The 18,778-nt window shown below is 35.4% G+C and overlaps 1 protein-coding gene across 4 annotated transcripts in view; it reads left to right on the top strand.

Annotated features, from left to right (window-relative positions):
- LOC136024896 (uncharacterized) overlaps positions 1–18,778 on the top strand; it is a 69,632-nt gene that overhangs the window by 33,411 nt on the left and 17,443 nt on the right. For all 4 annotated transcript variants that reach the window (XM_065700437.1, XM_065700438.1, XM_065700435.1 and 1 more), the window contains exons 4-5: positions 3,809–3,955; positions 11,085–11,627. In XM_065700437.1, coding sequence (XP_065556509.1) covers positions 3,809–3,955; positions 11,085–11,627 — 690 coding nt within the window. The remainder of the gene's footprint in view (positions 1–3,808; positions 3,956–11,084; positions 11,628–18,778) is intronic.

The following is an 18,778-nucleotide window of genomic DNA, read 5'->3' as shown; positions in this document are numbered from 1 at the left end:
ACAAACTTTGACCTGTGCTTACATATAGTAATGGTTATTGGGAAGTATACAGGCGTTTTCAGGAGGATTTTTTTTGGTTTGGGGGAGGGGTTGAGAAGAGGGTGATATGCTGGGGGAACTTTCCTTCGAGAATTTGTAATGGGAGAAGAAAATTTCCATGAAGGGAGAGCAGGATTTACTAGCATTATTTAAAAAAAAAACAATTAAAAAATAAATGTGAAAAAGCTTTTTCAGCTGGAAGTAAGGAACAGCAATAAAACTTAAAACAAACAGAAATTATTACCCATATGAGGGGCTCACCTCCTTCTAATACCTCGCTCTTTACGCTAAAGTATTTTCAGTAATTTCAACTACTTATTCTACGGCTTTTGTGATTCAGGGGGTCATTCTTAATGAATTGGGATAAAATTTAAGCTTTAGTGTAAAGAGCGAGGTACTGACGATGGGGCGAATCCCCTCATATATGTAATAAAAACATGAGAATACAAAAGTTCTTTACGTAAGCAAATTTATAAGTTACGTAAATCTTTTACCAATAAAAAGATTCGTAAAAAATTAAAAGTTCTAGTTGCCTTTTTAATTAACCAAAAAATCGGAGGGCAACTAGGCTCCGTCCCCCCCTCTGTTTTTCTCAAAATCATTCGATCAAAATTATGAGAAAGCCATTGAGCCAAAAAAAAAAAAAATATGCAAATTTCGTTTTGATTATTCCTCTGCGGAGAGCCAAAATCAAAACATGCATTGATTCAAAAACGTTCAGAAATTAAATAAAAAAAACAAGTTTTTTTAACTGAAAGTAAGGAGCGACATTAAAACTTAAAACGCACAGAAATTTCTTCGTATATGAAAGAGGCTGCTTCCTCATCAACGCCCCGCTCTTTACGCTAAAGTTTTTTACTGTTTTAAAAAGAAGAATTGAGAGAAAGAAACAAACTTTAGCGTAAAGAGCGGGACGTTGATGAGGAAGCAGCCTCTTTCATATACGAAGAAATTTCTGTGCGTTTTAAGTTTTAATGTCGCTCCTTACTTTCAGTTAAAAAAAACTTGTTTTTTTTATTTAATTGTTTTAAGAAGTAGAGTTGTGACAAAGAGACAAACTTCACTGTAAAGAGCGAGGTGTTGAGGAGGAAATAGCACCTTTCATATACGGAATAATTTCTGTTCGTTTTATGTTTTAGATTGTTTTTTTTACTTTCAGTTCAAAAACTTTTTTTTCATTTAATTCAAAAAGAAAAGCCTATTGAGTATTGCTTGCACATATTATTTGTTATTGGGAAGCAAACAGACATTTTTCGGGAGGCGAATTTTCTCTGGGGAATTTTCAGTGGTGGGATGGGGGGGTGTTTCACTCTTAAATCCTTCAATCTGTGCGCTAAAGTATGATTTTGAATGGGTTTTCCTCTCCGCAATCCCTCGCTCTTTACGCTAAAGTTTTTAATTGTTTTAAAAATTAGAACTGTGGCAAAGAGTCAAAATTTAGCGTAAAGAGCGAGGGATTGCGGAGCGGACAACCCATTTCATATACGGAGTAATTTCTGTTCGTTTTAAGTTTTAATGTCGCTCCTTACTTTCAGTTAAAAAAACTAGTTTTTTTTATTTAATTTCTGAACGTTTTTGAATTAATGCATGTTTGATTTTGGCTCTCCGCACATAAATTATTGAAAGGAAATTTGCATATTAATTCTTTTTTTGGCTAAATGGCTTTCTCTTAGTTTTGATCAGACGATTTTGAGATATAAGGGGTGGGGAAGGAGCCCAGTTGCCCTCCAATTTTTCGGTTACTTAAAAAGGCAACTAGAACTTTTAATTTTTAGCGGACGTTTTTATTAGTAAAAAATATGCGTAACTTAAGAATTAACTTACGTAACAAACTTTTATATTCTTATGTATATGAGGGGGTTTTTCCCCTTGTTAATACCTCGCTCTTTACACTAAATCTTAAGTTTTGTCCCAATTCTTTAAGAATAACCCCTGAATCAGAAAGGCCGTAGAATAAATAGTTTAAACTACTAAAAATACTTTAGCATAAATAGTGAGGTATTTGTCTTCTCCTAAATACCTCGCTCTTTATGCTCAGTATTTTTTGAACCCCTTATATGCGTAATAATCTCTGTTCGTTTTAAGTTTTAATGCTACTCCTTACTTTCAATTGAAAAAAAACTTTTTCATGTTTATTTTTTCATTGTTTTTTTTTATAGTAATGCTAGAAAATCCCGCGCCATTTTCATTGAATTTCTCTTCCCCGATGACATTTTCCTCCAAGGAAAGATCCCCCCACATAGCCCCCTTCCCTCAACCCCATCCCCAAACCAATAGAATTCCCCTGAAAACGTCTGTACGCTTCCCAATAACTATTACTGTATGTAAACACTGGTCAAAGTTTGTAACTTGCAGCCCCTCCCCCTGGGACTGTGGGGGAGTAAGTCATCCCCAAAGACATAGTTATTATGGTTTTCGACTATACGGAACAAAATGGCTATCTCAAAATTTTGATCCGTTGACTTTGGGAAAAAATGAGCGTGGGAGGGGGCCTAGGTGCCCTCCAGTTTTTTGGTCACTAAAAAGGGCACTAGAACTTTTCATTTCCGTTAGAATGAGCCCTCTTGCGAAATTCTAGGACCACTTGTTCGATACGATGACCCCTGGGGAAAAAAAACAAAACAAAAAAAAACAACAAATAAACACGCACCCATGATCTGTCTTCTTTCAAAAAATACGAAATTCCACATTTATTTAGATAGGAGCCTGAAATTTTTGCTATAGGGTTCTCTGATACCCTGAATGTGATGGTGTGATTTTCGTTAACATTCTATAACTTTTAGGGGGTGTTTCCCCCTATTTTCCAAAATGAGGCAAATTTTCTCAGGCTTGTAACTTTTGGTGACAAAGACTAAATTTGATGAAACTAAATGAATGAATTTTTTCTTTGTGTTTCTTGATGTAATTGTTGCAAATAAAAAATGATCTATCTATCTATCTATCTTAAAGCCAAAATAGTTTGTCAGCAGATTTGGTCAAAAGATATTTTAAGCCAGCAAACTGCTGGCAGTTTCAAGATAAAAATTCATCCAAAATTATCATTGCCATTACAGGTGATCCTGGTATTCACTCCATTCATTCTAGATTTGGTCTAATCATGATTGAACCAACTTAACACTGATCAAAACATTAAAACATGCCTCTCCAAGACTAAGCAGCTCATAACAATCTCCTCTGCTAACAGGTTTTTTTATTCAGTAAAACAGGATTTGCATAATGTAAAACAATACCAACTGTTCAGATTAAATATTTTCAACACTTAAAGAGAAAACAAATGCATTAGTTGTTACGATAATTTTGTACAATTTCAGTACAAGCAAAGTACGTAAACAAAACATGTCAAAATATGAGTATGCAACAGCTAAAAAGTAAATTTTCCAGGTCAAAGTTTAAATATATCTGGTCAGCCATTTCATTTTTTTTTCAGGGCTGTTATTTCTTCAAAATTTTTAAATGTAGAATTAACGCCAAAGTAAAGTGTACGAGGCAATTTTCAAGTCAAGGCTCCTCCTTTGAGAGAATGCAACAAAGGGTTCATTACATAGTTTACTACACTTTTTGTCTTGTCATGTGCTCTGTAGCTTTTTTTATGTGTGATTCAATTAAGGTTGTGTAGTGTTTTTTTTGTGTGATTCATAAAGGAGAAACTTAGGCTTCTCCTTTATGAGAATGCTGTAAAGGGTTCATTCCATAGCTTACTGTTTACATGTTTTATCTTCCCATTTTTTCTGTTGTGTCTTTTTTGCCATTCAATTACTTCATCTTTTAGAAATCGTGGATCCTTTGCAAATTGAGAACGATGAGGCCATGAAAGTTTCAAATTTGTCTCATTCATTCTATGGTTTGGACAATTCTAAGAACAATTCTTGCAACACATCTCAGGCTCTGGTTGGCCCTTTAACATTAAAGGAAGAAGGTATGCTTTCAAACAGAGAGAATACATAAGTCTTTTCGGTCTTTTGTTTATTTTACATGAGGCTAATGTTTTATTAAATGAAGCATAAACAGGCATTTTGACGCGCTTGGTCTCAGTCTTTTTTAAATTTGGCGTGATTATTTCTTTCATGGAATTTTCATTTTTGTAGTGTGTGGAAGAATATAGAGAAAATGCTTGGAATCTCTAGATGCTCCAAAAAGGCTTAACGGAACAGTGTTGATTAATTAACGTGAAATTAGTAAATTATGTAGTTTGGGGAAGGAATTAATGAAAATTTTCTTTAAAAAAAACTGATTTCTTGGACCTTTGATTTTTGTAATGTTTGAAGAATATAGAGAACATGCTTTGAGTCTCTTGATGCTCCAAAAGGGCTTAACCGTAAAATTAGTAAATTAAGTAGCCGGTTGAAGGCTACCGGGTAAAGGAAATTTTTTGAAAATTTTCTTTAAAAAAAAAGGACAAAACGATCCTAGGTGCAAATTGCTCACTAGACTCAGTTATTGACTAAGAGAAAAGAAGGTTATAGGGTTTCTCATATTTATGTACTCTTTTCCTTTTGTTCTTCTTCTCAATGTTATTTCAAAGCTCAAAATTCCAGAATGCATAAATGAGAGACGAAGTGAGAGAAAAAAAAACATCAAAATTTATCATTATTGTTTAGATATTTGGAAGTAAAACATCAAAATTTATCATTAATGTTTAGACATTTGGAGGTAAAGGGATCATTTAAAATTTTATTTTTAAAACGTGTTTGTAAGGCTTTCTAATAGCTTCTCTAACGGTGTATACCGCTTTTCCTAATTTTCTCCTAAGTTTATTATCACTGATGAAATACCCTCTTTTCTTTCTTTTCAAGAACTTTTGCCTATTTTCCTTCCAAAAAACTCTGCTATTTCTTGTGAATATATAACTGTCTATTACTACTAATACGTCCTAATTCTGCTCGAATAGTCACGCGTCACTAGTCAATAGTCAATAGTCACTCTGAGTCACGAGGTCCTTTTAAATATCAAAATTCATTAAGATCCGATCACCCACTCGTAAGTTAAAAATACCTCAATTTTTCTAATTTTTCCTCTCCCTTCAGCCCCCCAGATGGTCGATTCGGGGAAAACGACTTTATCAAGTCAATTTGTAAAGCTTCCTGACACGCTTACCGATTTTCATCATCCTAGCACGTCCAAAAGCACCAAACCCGCCAAAGCGCTGAACACCACCACCTAATTCCCCCAAAGAGAGCGGATCCTGTCCGGTTACATCAATCACGTATCTACGACATTTATAAGCGTTTTCCAAGATTTCCGGTTTTCCCCTCCAGCTCCCCCAAATGTCAACAGATCTGGTCGGGATTTGAAATAAGAGCCTTGAGACATAAGTTCCTTCTAAATATCAAATTTCATTAAGATCCGGTCACCCGTTCTTAAGTCAAAAAAACCTCAATTTTTCTATTTTTCCAAATAAACAACCCCCAGCTCCCCCAAAGAGGACGGATCCGTACCAATTATGTCAATCTCGTATCTATAACTTGTTCTTATTCTTCCCATCAAGTTCCATCCCGATCTCTCCACTCTAAGTGTTTTCCAAGATTTCTGTTCCCCCCCCCTCCAGCCCTCTATGTCCCCGGATCCGATTCCAATTGAAAATGGAACATCTGAGACATAAGATTCTTCTATATATCAAGTTCAATTAAGATCCGGTTTAATTAAAGTTCAATTTAATTAAAGTTCAAGTTTAATTAAGATTTAATTAAGATAATCAACCATTCGTAAGATACCAGGATTTTCACGTTTTCCAAGAATTCCGGTTTCCCCCTCCAACTCCCTTCAGTGTCACTGGATCTGGTCAGGATTAAAATAAAAGTTCTAAAGCACAAGATCCTTCTAGATATCAAATTTCATTAAGGTCTGATCACCCGTTCTTAAGTTACAAATACCTTATTTTTTCTAGTTTTTCCAAATTACTCCCTCCTCCAACTCCACCAAAGAGAGTAGATCCGGTCCGGTTATGTAAGTCACCTATCTTGGACTTGTGCTTATTCTTTCCACGCATCCTGATCTCTCCGCTTTAAGCGTTTTCCAAGATTATCGCCCCCCTCCTACTGACACCGAATCCGGTCGGGATTTAAAACGGGAGATCTGAGTTTCGAGGTCCTTCTAAATATTAAATTTCATTAAGATACGATCACTCTTTCTTAAGTTAAAAATACCTCATTTTTTCTAATTTTTTAGAATTAACCCTTCCCTTCCCAACTCCCCCAAACAGAGCAGATTCCGTTTCGGTTATGTCGATCCCGTATCTAGTGCTTATTTTTCCCACCAAGTTTCATCCCGATCCCTCCACTCTAAGGATTTTCCAGGATTTTAGGTTCCGTCCCCCCCAACTTCCCCTTCACCAGATTCGGTCAGGATTTAAAATAAGAGCTCTGAGACATGATATCCTTCCAAACGTCAATTTCATTAAGATTCGATCACTCCTTCGTAAGTTAAAAATACCTCATTTTTCTAATTTTTCAGAATTGACCCTCCCTCCCCAACTCCCCCAAAGAGAGTGGATCCGTTCCGGCTATTTCAATCACGTATCTAGGGCTTGTGCTTATTTTTCTTACCAAGTTTCATCCCGATCCCTCCACTCTAAGGGTTTTCCAAGATTTTAGGTTCCCCCCTCAATTCCCCCCAATGTCACCGGATCCGGTCAGGATTTAAGATAAGAGCTCTAAGACACGATATCCTTCCAAACTTCAAATTTCATCAAAATCTGATCACTTGTTCGTAAGTTAAAAATACCCCTTTTTTTCTAATTTTCCATAATTAACCCTCCCCCTCCCCATCTCCCCCAAACAGAGTAAATCCATTCCGGTTATGTTAATAACGTATCTAGGGCTTCTTCTTATTTGTCCCACCTAATTTCATCCCGATCCCTCCACTCTAAGCGTTTTCCAAGATTTTAGACCCCCCCCCCTCAAACTCCCCCCAATATCACCGGTTCTGGTCGGTATTTAAAATAAGAGCTCTGAGACACGATATCCTTCCAAACATCAAATTTCATTAAGATCCCATCACCCGTTCTTAGGTTAAAAATACTTCATGTGTTCTATTTTTTCCGAATTAACCGGCCCCCATTCCCTCCCCCAGATAGTCAAATCGGGAAAAAGAATATTTCTAATTCAATCTGGTCTGGTCCCTGATACGCCTGCCAAATTTCATCGTCCTAGCTTACCTGGAAGTGACTAAAGTAGCAAAACCAGGACAGACCGACAGACAGACTGACAGAATTTGCGATCGCTATATGTCACTTGGTTAATACTAAGTGCCATAAAAAGCAAGGGAAAGTGGAATAAGAAGAAGAAGGAATTGAAAAGAGACTTGATTCCCATCTGTCCTCTTATAGTATCACAATAAGAGAAAGTGAAGACAGTTTTAACTGTGAAAGCAGCTCAACTTTAACTAAATTAATTAATAAATGTGATCCAATTAATGGTCCAACCTCAGCTTTGGCTCATATTTTAAAATTAAATAAAAAAAACCTAGTTTTTTTTAACTGAAAGTAAGGAGCGACATTAAAACTTAAAACGAACAGAAATTACTTCGTATATGAAATGGGTTTTTCCCTCTGCAATCCCTCGCTCTTTACGCTAAAGTTTTTAATTGTTGTAAAAATTAGAATTGTGACAAAGAGTTAAACTTTAGCGTAAAGAGCGAAGGATTGCGGATGGGAAAACCCATTTCATATACGGAGTAATTTCTGTTCGTTTTAAGTTTTAATATCGCTCCTTACTTTCAGTTAAAAAAAATAGTTTTTTTTATTTAATTTCTGAACGTTTTGAATTAATGTATGTTTGATTTTGGCTCTTCGCACATAAATTAATTAAAATGAAGTTTGCTTACTAATTCTCTTTTTGGCTAAATGGCTTTCTCTTAATTTTGATCAGACGATTTTGAGAAATAAGGAGTGGGGAAGGAGGTGTAGTTGCCCTCCAATTTTTCGGCTACTTAAAAAGACAACTAGAACTTTTAATTTTTAACGAACGTTTTTATTAGTAAAAAATATATGTAATTTAAGAATTAAATTACGTAAAAAACTTTTATATTCTTATATTTTTATTATGTATATGAGAGGGTTTGTCCCCTCGTTAATACCTCGCTCTTTATACTAAATCTTATGTTTTGTCCCAATTCTTTAAGAATGACCCCTGAATCAGAAAGGCCGTCGAATAAGTAGTTGAAATTACTAAAAATACTTTAGCATAAAGAGCGATGTATTTATCTCCTCCTAAATACCTCGCTCTTTATGCTAAAGTATTTTTAGAACCCCTCTTATGCTTAATAATCTCGGTTCGTTTTAAGCTTTAATGCAATTCCTTATTTTCAATTGAAAAAACTTTTTCATGTTAATTTTTTCATTGTTTTTTGTTTATAGTAATGCTAGAAATTCCTGGTTTTCATTGAATTTCTCTTCCCCCATGACATATTCCTCCAAGGAAAGATACTCCCACATAGCCCCCTCCCCTCAACACAACCCCCCAAACCAAAAGAATCCCCCTGAAAACGTCTGTACACTTCCCAATAACCATTACCGTATGTAAACACTGGTCAAAGTTTATAACTTGCAGCCCCTTTCCCAGGGACTGTGGGGGAGTAAGTCATCCCCAAAGACATAGTTATTATGGTTTTCGACTATGAGGAACAAAATGGCTATCTCAAAATTTTGATCTGTTGACTTTAGGAAAAAATGAGCGTGGGAGGGGGCCTAGGTGCCCTCCAATTTTTTGGTCACTTAAAAAAGGCACTAGAACTTTTTATTTCCATTAGAATGAGCCCTTTTGCGACATTCTAGGACCACTTGGTCGATACGATGACCCCTGGGAAAAAGAAAAAATAAATAAAACAAACAAACAAATAAACACGCACCTATGATCTGTCTTCTGGCAAAAAATACGAAATTCCACATTTTTGTAGATAGGACCTTCAAATTTTTGCTATAGGATTCTCTTATATGCTGAATGCGATGGTGTGATTTAAGATTCTATGACTGTGACATGTGATTTAAGATTCGTTAAGATTTTATGACTTTTAGGGGGTGTTTCCCCCTATTTTCCTAAATAAGGTAAATTTTCTCAGATTTGTAACTTTTGATGACAAAGATTAAATTTGATGAAACTTGTATATTTGAAATCAGCATAAAAATCCGATTCTTTTGATGTATCTTTTAGTATCAAAATTCCGATTTTTAGAGTTTCGTTTACTATTGAGCCGGGTCGCTCCTTACTACAGTTCGTTACCACGAACTGTTTGAAAGAGAATGGATTTTTTCTTAGACTAACAAAAGAAAATTTGGAACAGAATCGTCAGAATTTTCTGACATCTTTAAAACACATTTAGAATTTTTTTTCTCTCACAAGTAGGAGAGTGAGGAAAAGGAGGGGGCACCTCACAAGAGGAGGGGGTGAATAAAGCTAAGGAGGTATTCGCCCCGGATGGAGAAAGTTTTGTGGAGCACTAATTTAAAATAAATAATCTTATATTTAAAATTTTTCTTAGTTTTTGAAATTTTATCATTATTAAAATAAAGAAAAGTTCTCAATTGGCCCTAAGTTACTTACTTTTTGTAACACTATGCTAAATACTTACTGTAAGTATAAGCAAATTGAAATGGCCAGAACCGCCCCTGCTTTTCCGCGAAGGATAAAGAATGCCCATTGACTTTATGGACCTGTACCCTCTTTATCCCTGGAATAAAAATGCTGGAGTTACGGCCGTGACTGAAGGTATAAAAATGTTTTCCTCAAATAGCCGTATCCTAAAAAGAAATTATTCCTCTTCGCTTAACTTTATGGTTTTAAAACAGCATTTCCTCAAGAAAAGCACAAAATGATCCTTAATAAGCTATTAATTTGAAAACAAAATTTACTAAGACTGTACCTTTTTTCAAAAAAGGTAGTTCTTGACTTCCAAGTGTTCTGGTATCACTGAAGGAGGAAGAGCATATAAAAAAAAATGTCGATAGGATTTATTTGGCAGCACTGCAAACGGAATAAAATTTTATAACAATTTGCTAGACGCAGATTGTGTACATTCCAAAGGTTTTCCCATTTGTGTGTATACAAAGTGTAGTGTATATACGGTTAGCAGGGTATAAAATTAAAGTATGTTCCTGTATCGCATAATTAACAATTGTATAAAATGTGACTTTATGCTGGACGGGCTTAATAACCATCTATAAATGTACCATCTGTCTCAAATCTATTCTATTGATGTTTTTGTTATCTTGACTAATATTTTCACTGGTGTTTATCTACGAATTTTTCCCAACTTTGATTATTTTTTTAAGTTCCTTTTTCGGCTTTTAACATAAATTGAAATCATCCCCTGCTTATTATGTGGGGATAAATCAGGTGGAGTCCATTATTGAGTCATAACCTGTGAATGGTGTAAAGGATTTTTTAGAAGATCACCCAGTAGCGTTGTAAACTATGGATGCCCCCGACAAAAGAATTGTGCGGTCGGCAGAGTCAACCAGAAGCAATGCCAATATTGCCGACTGGAAAAATTTACGATCATTTAGTATCATACTTTCTGATTTCCTACGATAATGCATGTTTTTTTTACCATACATGTAATAATAGTAAAATGTGCTGCATTAATTTTTAGTAAAGTAGAATAAGCAAAATTTTATTGCATAAAAAAATCACTATTGGCTTGCTGATAAACTACAGAAGGAGAAAAGAGCTATTGGGAATTTCTCCTGTTTAGGACTTTTCCACCTGACATTCTGTAAATTTTACGGCTAATGAGCACACTTTTTGAGGACGTTCGCTCACAATTCTCAGGGTTTGAATTCAAATATTTTTTGCAAATACAAAAAAAAATATCTAGTGCACCATTTTTTTTTGGTGAGAATTGATATGGGTATTTGACTAGGGGGTGGGGGGAACACAAGCCAGGAAGCTCTGAGGCTATGATGTAGATGGTATATTGCACCTATTCATAACAGTGGTTTCTTTATACTCTGTACCTTTCTCACCTGGAAACTGTTTGCTTGATGTTTGCTTTAAAATAATTACTATTGACTCATAAGTCAACTACCTGACAATCTTTCTCTGCTCTTCTAGGCTCTATCCATAATGGTTGTTCTCGGAAGAAATGTGGTGGACTTGTTAGGAATTTGTCAAGTACTGGAGAACTAATTTGGTTGAGTAATGTGTCCAACAATTCTAAAATACATGAAAAAATGTATTTAAAAACAACTGTTGAGATAGAAAAGCTAACAAAACGCACTATTGAAGAAAACTGCTGTGGTAAATGGAGGTGTAGTGCTTGTGGAAAGATTGAAAATACTTTTTATTTCTCACAACTGCACAAGTCTACAAACTGTGAAACGGGGCTGTCATTTATCTGTGAAATTTGTCTTAAAGAAATAAATAACTATTCGGACTTTGCCATTCATTATATAGAACATGAAGCTGATAAAGAAAAGAAATGCCCCATTTGTTTATGTCCAAATGTTAATGATATAAAGGAACATGTAATTATGGAGAATCATCTTTCTGTGGATGTTACTGGACTTAAATTTACTGCTAATAAATACAAGAGAAGCAATGAAAAGGCAAGACTGGAAGTTATTTTAAATTCCAACATTGATGGATACTGTCAAGGTATTTATTTGTTACTGTTTTAGTGTTCAGTTATAATTCTAAGTCAACCCAAATTTTTGAACTACTTTTACTTACTTCAATGTGTCAATACATACACTAAGAATTGACACTACACATGACACTTTATTTCGTGATTAAACCAAAAGCAGGCATTTCACAGAAACAAAAACAAAATACTCTACAAAAAGAAAAAAAAAGAGAAAAAGAGTTCACACTATCTAAAGCAAAACGTAAACACTAACTAAAAAGTCAAGTCTCTTCGTGCGGGATAAAAATCTGTTTACAATAGTCCGAACTCTATTATTTCTAATTATCAGCGATAAAGGAAACGGCACACTTATTTCATATTCACTTAATTCGAACTCCATTACTAAACCTGCTCTACAATAAACAGGGCAATCAAATACTACACATGTTGAATGTATAATTTAATGCATAATAAAACAAACAAACTAATGATAGTGGACTGTCAGTTAAACTGACATATTATGACATTTCTTTGTTAAGGTTTTATTAACACCTATTATTAGTGTTTATTACAATAACCATTATTTGTGTTTATTAACACAAATAATGGTGTTTTTGATGAAAATATCATTTATTTGTGTTTTCATTATAAATAAATGGTGTAAGCATTTCAAACGTATTTTGTTTTCAGTAAAGCGCAAATTGTATTCTGGTCTTAAGAAGGCATGGGGGTTATTAGCATTCTCAAAAATGTGTTTTTGCGATTTTGCTCGTTTTGAGTTCCGCTCGGCTATTTATTATAATTTTTGTTCGTTTGAGTTTCATTTATTTATTGATAGTGGTTTGTGGTTGTTTTACGCTTGGAAGGCTATTTGACTTTATTTTTACTCATTCTAGGCTTAATTGAGATCTTTAGTTTTCTTTCAAAAAATTGTCTCCCCATCACTTATCCCCTCCGATCGCCCTAAATCTGAAAAAAGGGCACTAGAACATCTGATTGCCAATCCAACGAGCCCGCTCCGAAGTTTATACGATCACCCTTTCAATATATTCCCTATATGGTTCAAGGACATTACCTTGCCCTGAGGGCTGTGGATGGGGGGTTGTCATCCTCAAAACCATAACTTCCAGACCTTTCAGTTACATTGAACAACATTGCTATCTCAAAATTTTATTATATGTGTTCGGGGAAATGATGGGCGTGGGATGGGGGTTAGTTGCCGTCCAATCGCTTTCGACTATTAAAAAGGGCACTGGTTCTTTCGATTTTCAATCGAATGAGCTGTTTTTGATTTTTTTTTTTTTTGCAACAAATGGCCATCAAAGAATCTCTATCAGGTGCATCTCGGGAAAATACGACGTGTGTGTGGGGGGGGGCGTATCTACCCTCTAATCACTTTGAATCTTAGAAAGGGCACTAGAACTTTTGATTACCAATCCAATGATCTCCCTCCGAAGTTTATACGATCACCCTATCTATATACATCTTATATGTCCCCAGGGCATAACTTACAACCCTTGCCCTGAGGGCTCTGGCGGGGGGATATGGTCATCCTCAAAGACATAATTTCCAGACCTTTTAATTGCGTCGTGCAAAATGGTTATCTAAAAATTTGGATTGGATTGGTTTGGGGAAATGGTGGGCGTGGGAGAGGTGTTAACTGTCCCCAATCATTTTCAACTGTTAAAAAGGGGTTTCCAATTTCCAATCGAATAAGCTCTTTTCTAAGCTTTTAAGACAACAAATGGCCATCTAAAAAATTCTGTCAGATGCAATTCGGGAAAACATGAGGTGTGAAGGGGTATCCACCCTCTTTTCACTCTTGATCTTAAAAAGAGCCCTAGAACTTTTTATTACCGGTCCATTGAGCCCCGTCCGAAGTTTTTTACGATTACCCTTTGTTTATATATACCTTATATTCCCCCAGTGCATAACTTACAACTCTTGCCCTTAGGGCTGTAGGGGGGTTGTCATCCTCAAAGACATAATATCTGGGTCTATCAACTACGTTGAATAAAATTTTGATTGGAGGTGTTCGAGAAAATGGTGGGGAAGAGAGGGGGATTAGTTGCCCTCCTATCACTTTCGAGTATTAAGAAGAGCACTAGCCTTTTCAATTTCCAATCGAATGAGTTCTTTTCGGAGTTTCTACGACAACAAATGACCGTTTCAAAATTCTTCTCAGATGATTTTTGGGAAAATACGAGGGGGGTTTGACCACTTTGAATTTAAAAAGGGCACTAGAACATCTGATTTCCAATCAAATGAGCCCATTCCGGAGTTTTTGCGATCACCCGGGAAAATACGAGGAGGGGGGTATCCACCCTCTGATCTCTCTGAATTTTAAAAAGAGCACTAGAATATCTGATTTCCAATCAAATGAGCCCATTCCAGAGTGTATGCGGTCACCTTTTCTACATATTCCTTATATTCCCCCATGGAATGAATTACAAGCCTTGCTCCGAGGGCTCTGGGGAGGATCATTCTTATGACATAATTCCCGAACCTATCAATTATGTTGAACAAAATGGCTCTCTCGAGATTTTGATTGAATGTGTTTGGGGAAATTTTGGACGTGGGAGGGAGTTAGTTGCCCTCGAATCACTTTTGATTGACTATTAAAAAGATTAAAAAGGAACTAGTCTTTTCAATTTCCAATCAAATGAGCTCTTTTCGAAGTTTCCACGACAACAAATGGTCATCTCAAAATTTCTATTAGATGCATTTCGGGAAAATACGAGGTGCATTTATGTCGGGGGAGGGGCATCCACCCTTCGATCACTCTGAATCTCAAAAAGGGCACTAAAACATCTCATTAGCAATCCAGTGAACCCTCTCAGAAGCTTATACGACAACCCTGTCTATATAAACCTTTAATGCACCCAGGGCATAACTTACAATCCTTGCCCTGAGGGCTGTGGGTGAGGGGTTGTCATCCTCAAAGAAATGATTTCTAAATTTTTCAACTGCGTTGAACTAAATGGCTATCTCAAAATTTTGATTAAATGTGTCTGGGAAAATGGTAGGCGTTGGAGGGGGATAGTTGTCGTTCGATCAGTTTCGACTGTTAAAAAGGGTACTAGCCCATTCAATTTCCAATCGAATGAGCCATTTTCTAAGTTTTTTACGACAGCTCCTTTGATACGAAGTGCCCTGGTCTAAAAAACAATACATTGTGCCCACATCGCTCTTTACTTAGGCAGTGCTATTGCTTTTCCTATTATGTTCTTTAGGCGCAGAAATAATCGTTATATTTCTGATTACGTGTGTAATTGATACACCGAAGAATAATTAAGAAGTTCTACTTGTCCCTCGCCTGTCACTTGAGTCTTATACATTATTTATTCTATGAGTAAATAATGTGTAGACAATGCTATATTTTCTGGCTGTAGAAAACAACATCAATCTATTATTTTTTTATTAATGTAGCAGTAGCCTATAGGCTACAGGGTATTAAAAAATGTATTAAAACAAAAAACAAACATTCAACAACAAATACACACCACTGATCCCAAACACGATTCTGTAAGGAGATTAATAAAAAAGAAGCATTCATTCCGAATATTTACATCCGGTGGAAATACTAGTTGCATTTATCCTTCTTGAGTCCTTACGTTAATCTTAATGAGGCTTATCAGTTCAGTTTAGACCCTTCTGCTTAAGATAAGTCACCCTAGTTGTGCCTTTTTTCTCTTTTAATATGTAATGAAATTTATTTGATAACAGATGGACTGCACGTCAATTTTTTTCTCTGTTAGCTATATATTTTCCATGTGAGAGGCTAAGATATTTGTTAAACCAAAAAACAACATCACTTTTAACAGCCACCTCGAGAAGTAAAAAGAACTTGCCCGAAGGGCTGTATTAAATACAAAAAAAATGATACAGGACAGTTTGAATTATAATACAACTAATAAAAAGCACACATCCTAATTGGTACCACAAACCGTACAAAAAAAAAAACAAATTCAGCTTCAAAATTAAAATTAAAATCATGCCCCAAGAGGCCATAATAAGTTGTCCTGTTATTTGTTTACCCCCCCCCCTAAAAAAGTTAGCGAAAAACTAAAACTTATGCTATCTAATTAGATTTCCTTAATTTCTATCTTAAATATAGATATATTCCTATTATTTATAATACTCTCATCAAGATGATTGTAACTTCTAATCCCCGTATGAACCACAGATAAGATTGACCTGGTTGAAAAAATCAGTGTATTATTACCCTCCCGAAGATTGTGTGTCTTGTTTAATAAATTAAATTATTAAACAAGTTATTTTAGCTAAAAGTAAAGAGCAAAATTAAAACTTTAAATGAACATAAATTATTCTGTATATGTTGGGGGGTGGTACCCCTTCCTCTTTACGCTTAAATCTTAAGACTCTTTAGAAATACTTCTCAATAAAAACCAACGGCCCTTTTCTAAGGGTCTTAAGGGTACCTTATCTTTTTCTTAAGGAATCAGGACAAAAAGTCAAACTTTTGATTTCCGTTCGAGTGAAGTCTCTCGATTTTTTCGGACCAACGGTCCTAGAAAATAAACACAGATTCGTGATCTTTTTTCTGCCAAAGGCTACAATATTCCACATTTTAGATAGGGTTCGCTGGTATACTGAATCTGAAGGTCGGATTTTTGTTAAGATCACTCGACTCTCTTGCGGCGTGTCCCCCTTCTTCGAAAATCATGTAATTTTTTTGAGTTTCGTAGCTTTTGATTGGTAAAGCTTGTACCTTAAACAATGTATCAGTCTCTTTCATTTATTTTCCAAAGAAGATCTATTGTTATCGGTAATATCTTTAAAGTTTATAATAACTTCAACAATCTCTTTCATTTATTTTTTGAAGAAGATCTATTATTATCCATGACTTCTTCCCATTATGTTTTCGGCCTTTCATATTCACAACCCCTACTTCCTTAACTTTTTCCAATGGCTTACTATAAAAAAGCGCGAATTTACTACTTATATAATTCTCGTTTCCAAGCAGGGACATAAAATCAATTTGAACAAAATTCTTCAGTCGGAATGCTAATCGTAGGGACTAAACGTAGATTCAAAAGTTGAGAAATCACGGAAGACTCGATATCTAACCTATTGATGTCACCTAGAATGAAATAAGATTATTGCTAAATTGCACTTTCGCCTTCTGTTCATGAAAATTCTCAAAAAACATGACTATGAAAGTCGAGAGCATAATGATGACTGTTAACAGATTAGCTCCGGTAATGAAAGCTATCAAACAGTTCGTGGTAACGAACTGTAGTAAGGAGCGACCCGGCTCAATAGTAACCAAAACTCTAAAAAATGGAATTCAAATGGCTAATTAAAATGGCTACATCAAAAGAATCGCATTTTAATGCTGATTTTAAATATATAAGTTTCATCAAGTTTAGTCTTACCCATCAAAAGTTACGAGCCTGAGAAAATTTGCATTATTTAAGAAAATAGGGGGAAACACCCCCTAAAAGTCGTAGAATCTTAACGAAAATGACACCATCAGATTCAGCGTATCAGAGAACCCGACTGTAGAAGTTTCAAGCTCCTATCTACAAAATTGTGGAATTTTGTATTTTTGCCAGAAGACAAATCACGGGTGCGTGTTTAGGCTATTTGTTTGTTTTTTTTTTTTGTTTTTTTCCAGGGGTCATCGTATCGACCAAGTGGTCCTAGAATGTCACAAGAGGGCTCATTCTAACGGAAATGAAAAGTTCTAGTGCCCTTTTTAAGTGACCAAAAAATTGGAGGGCATCTAGGCCCCCTCCCACGCTCATGTTTTCCCAAAGACAACGGATCAAAATTTTGCGATAGCCATTTTGTTCAGCATAGTCGAAAACCATAATAACTATGTCTTTGGGGATGACTTACTCCCCCACAATCCCTGGGGGAGGGGCTGCAAGTTACAAACTTTGACCAGTGTTTACATATAGTAATGGTTATTGGGAAGTGTACAGACGTTTTCAGGGGGATTTTATTTTGTTTGGGGGTGGGGCTGAGGGGAGGGGGCTATGTTGGAGGATCTTTCCTTGGAGGAATCTGTCATGGGGGAAGAAAAATTCAATGAAAAGGGCGCAAGATTGTCTAGCATTACTATAAGAAAACAATGAAAAATAAACATGAAAACGTTTTTTCAAATTAAAGGAAAGAGTAGCATTGAAACTTAAAACGAACAGAGATTATTACGCATATGAGGGGTTCTAAAAATACTTTAGCATAAAGAGAGAGGTATTTAGGAGGAGATAAATACCTCGCTCTTTATGCTAAAGTATTTTTAGTAGTTTCAACTATTTATTTTACGGCCTTTCTGATTCAGGGGTCATTCTTAAAGAATTCGGACAAAACTTACGATTTAGTGTAAAGAGCGAGGTCTTAACGAGGGTACAAACCCCCTTGTATACATAATAAAAATATAAGATGATGAAAGTTTGTTACGTAAGTTAATTCTTAAGTTACGTATATTTTTTTCTAATAAAAACGTTCGTTAAAAATTAAAAGTTCTAGTTGCCTTTTTAAGTAACCGAAAAATTGGAGGGCAACTAGACCTCCTTCTCCACCCCTTATTTCTCAAAATCGTCTGATCAAAACTAAGAGAAAGCCATTTAGCCAAAAAAAGAATTAATATACAAATTTCATTTTTCTAATTTATGTGCGGAGAGCCAAAACAAACATGCATTAATTCAAAAACGTTTAGAAATTAAATAAAAAAACTAATTTTTTTAGCTGAAAGTAAGGAGCGACATTAAAACTTAAAACAAACAGAAATTACTCCGTATATGAAATGGGTTGTCCTCTCCGCAATCCTTCGCTCTTTACGCTAAAGTTCGACTCTTTGCCACAATTCTACTTTTTAAAACAATTAAAAACTTAAGCGCAATGAGCGAGGGATTGCGGAGGGAAAACCCATTTCATATACGGAGTAATTTCTGTTCGTTTGAAGTTTTAATGTCGCTCCTTACTTTCAGCTAAAAAAATTAGTTTTTTTTATTTAATTTATTTAATAGATAGATGCTTACAGTACGGTTGAAAATTGAGCTGAAACATAGAAAGTAAGAAAAGCTATGTTTGAGGGTTAAATACTTATAATAAAGCACCATGTATTTTATGATGACCGGCCTTTAACCTCTGGCGATTACCCCCCTGAAAATACCATCCGCAGAAAACACTCCTTGGAAGATACCTTCCGGAA

The sequence above is a fragment of the Artemia franciscana genome, chromosome 3, assembly GCF_032884065.1.
Source record: "Artemia franciscana chromosome 3, ASM3288406v1, whole genome shotgun sequence".
In the NCBI taxonomy this organism is placed as follows: domain Eukaryota; kingdom Metazoa; phylum Arthropoda; class Branchiopoda; order Anostraca; family Artemiidae; genus Artemia; species Artemia franciscana.
The sequence above is the reverse complement of the archived record's forward strand: the minus strand, read 5'-3'. Positions and strand labels throughout refer to the sequence as shown.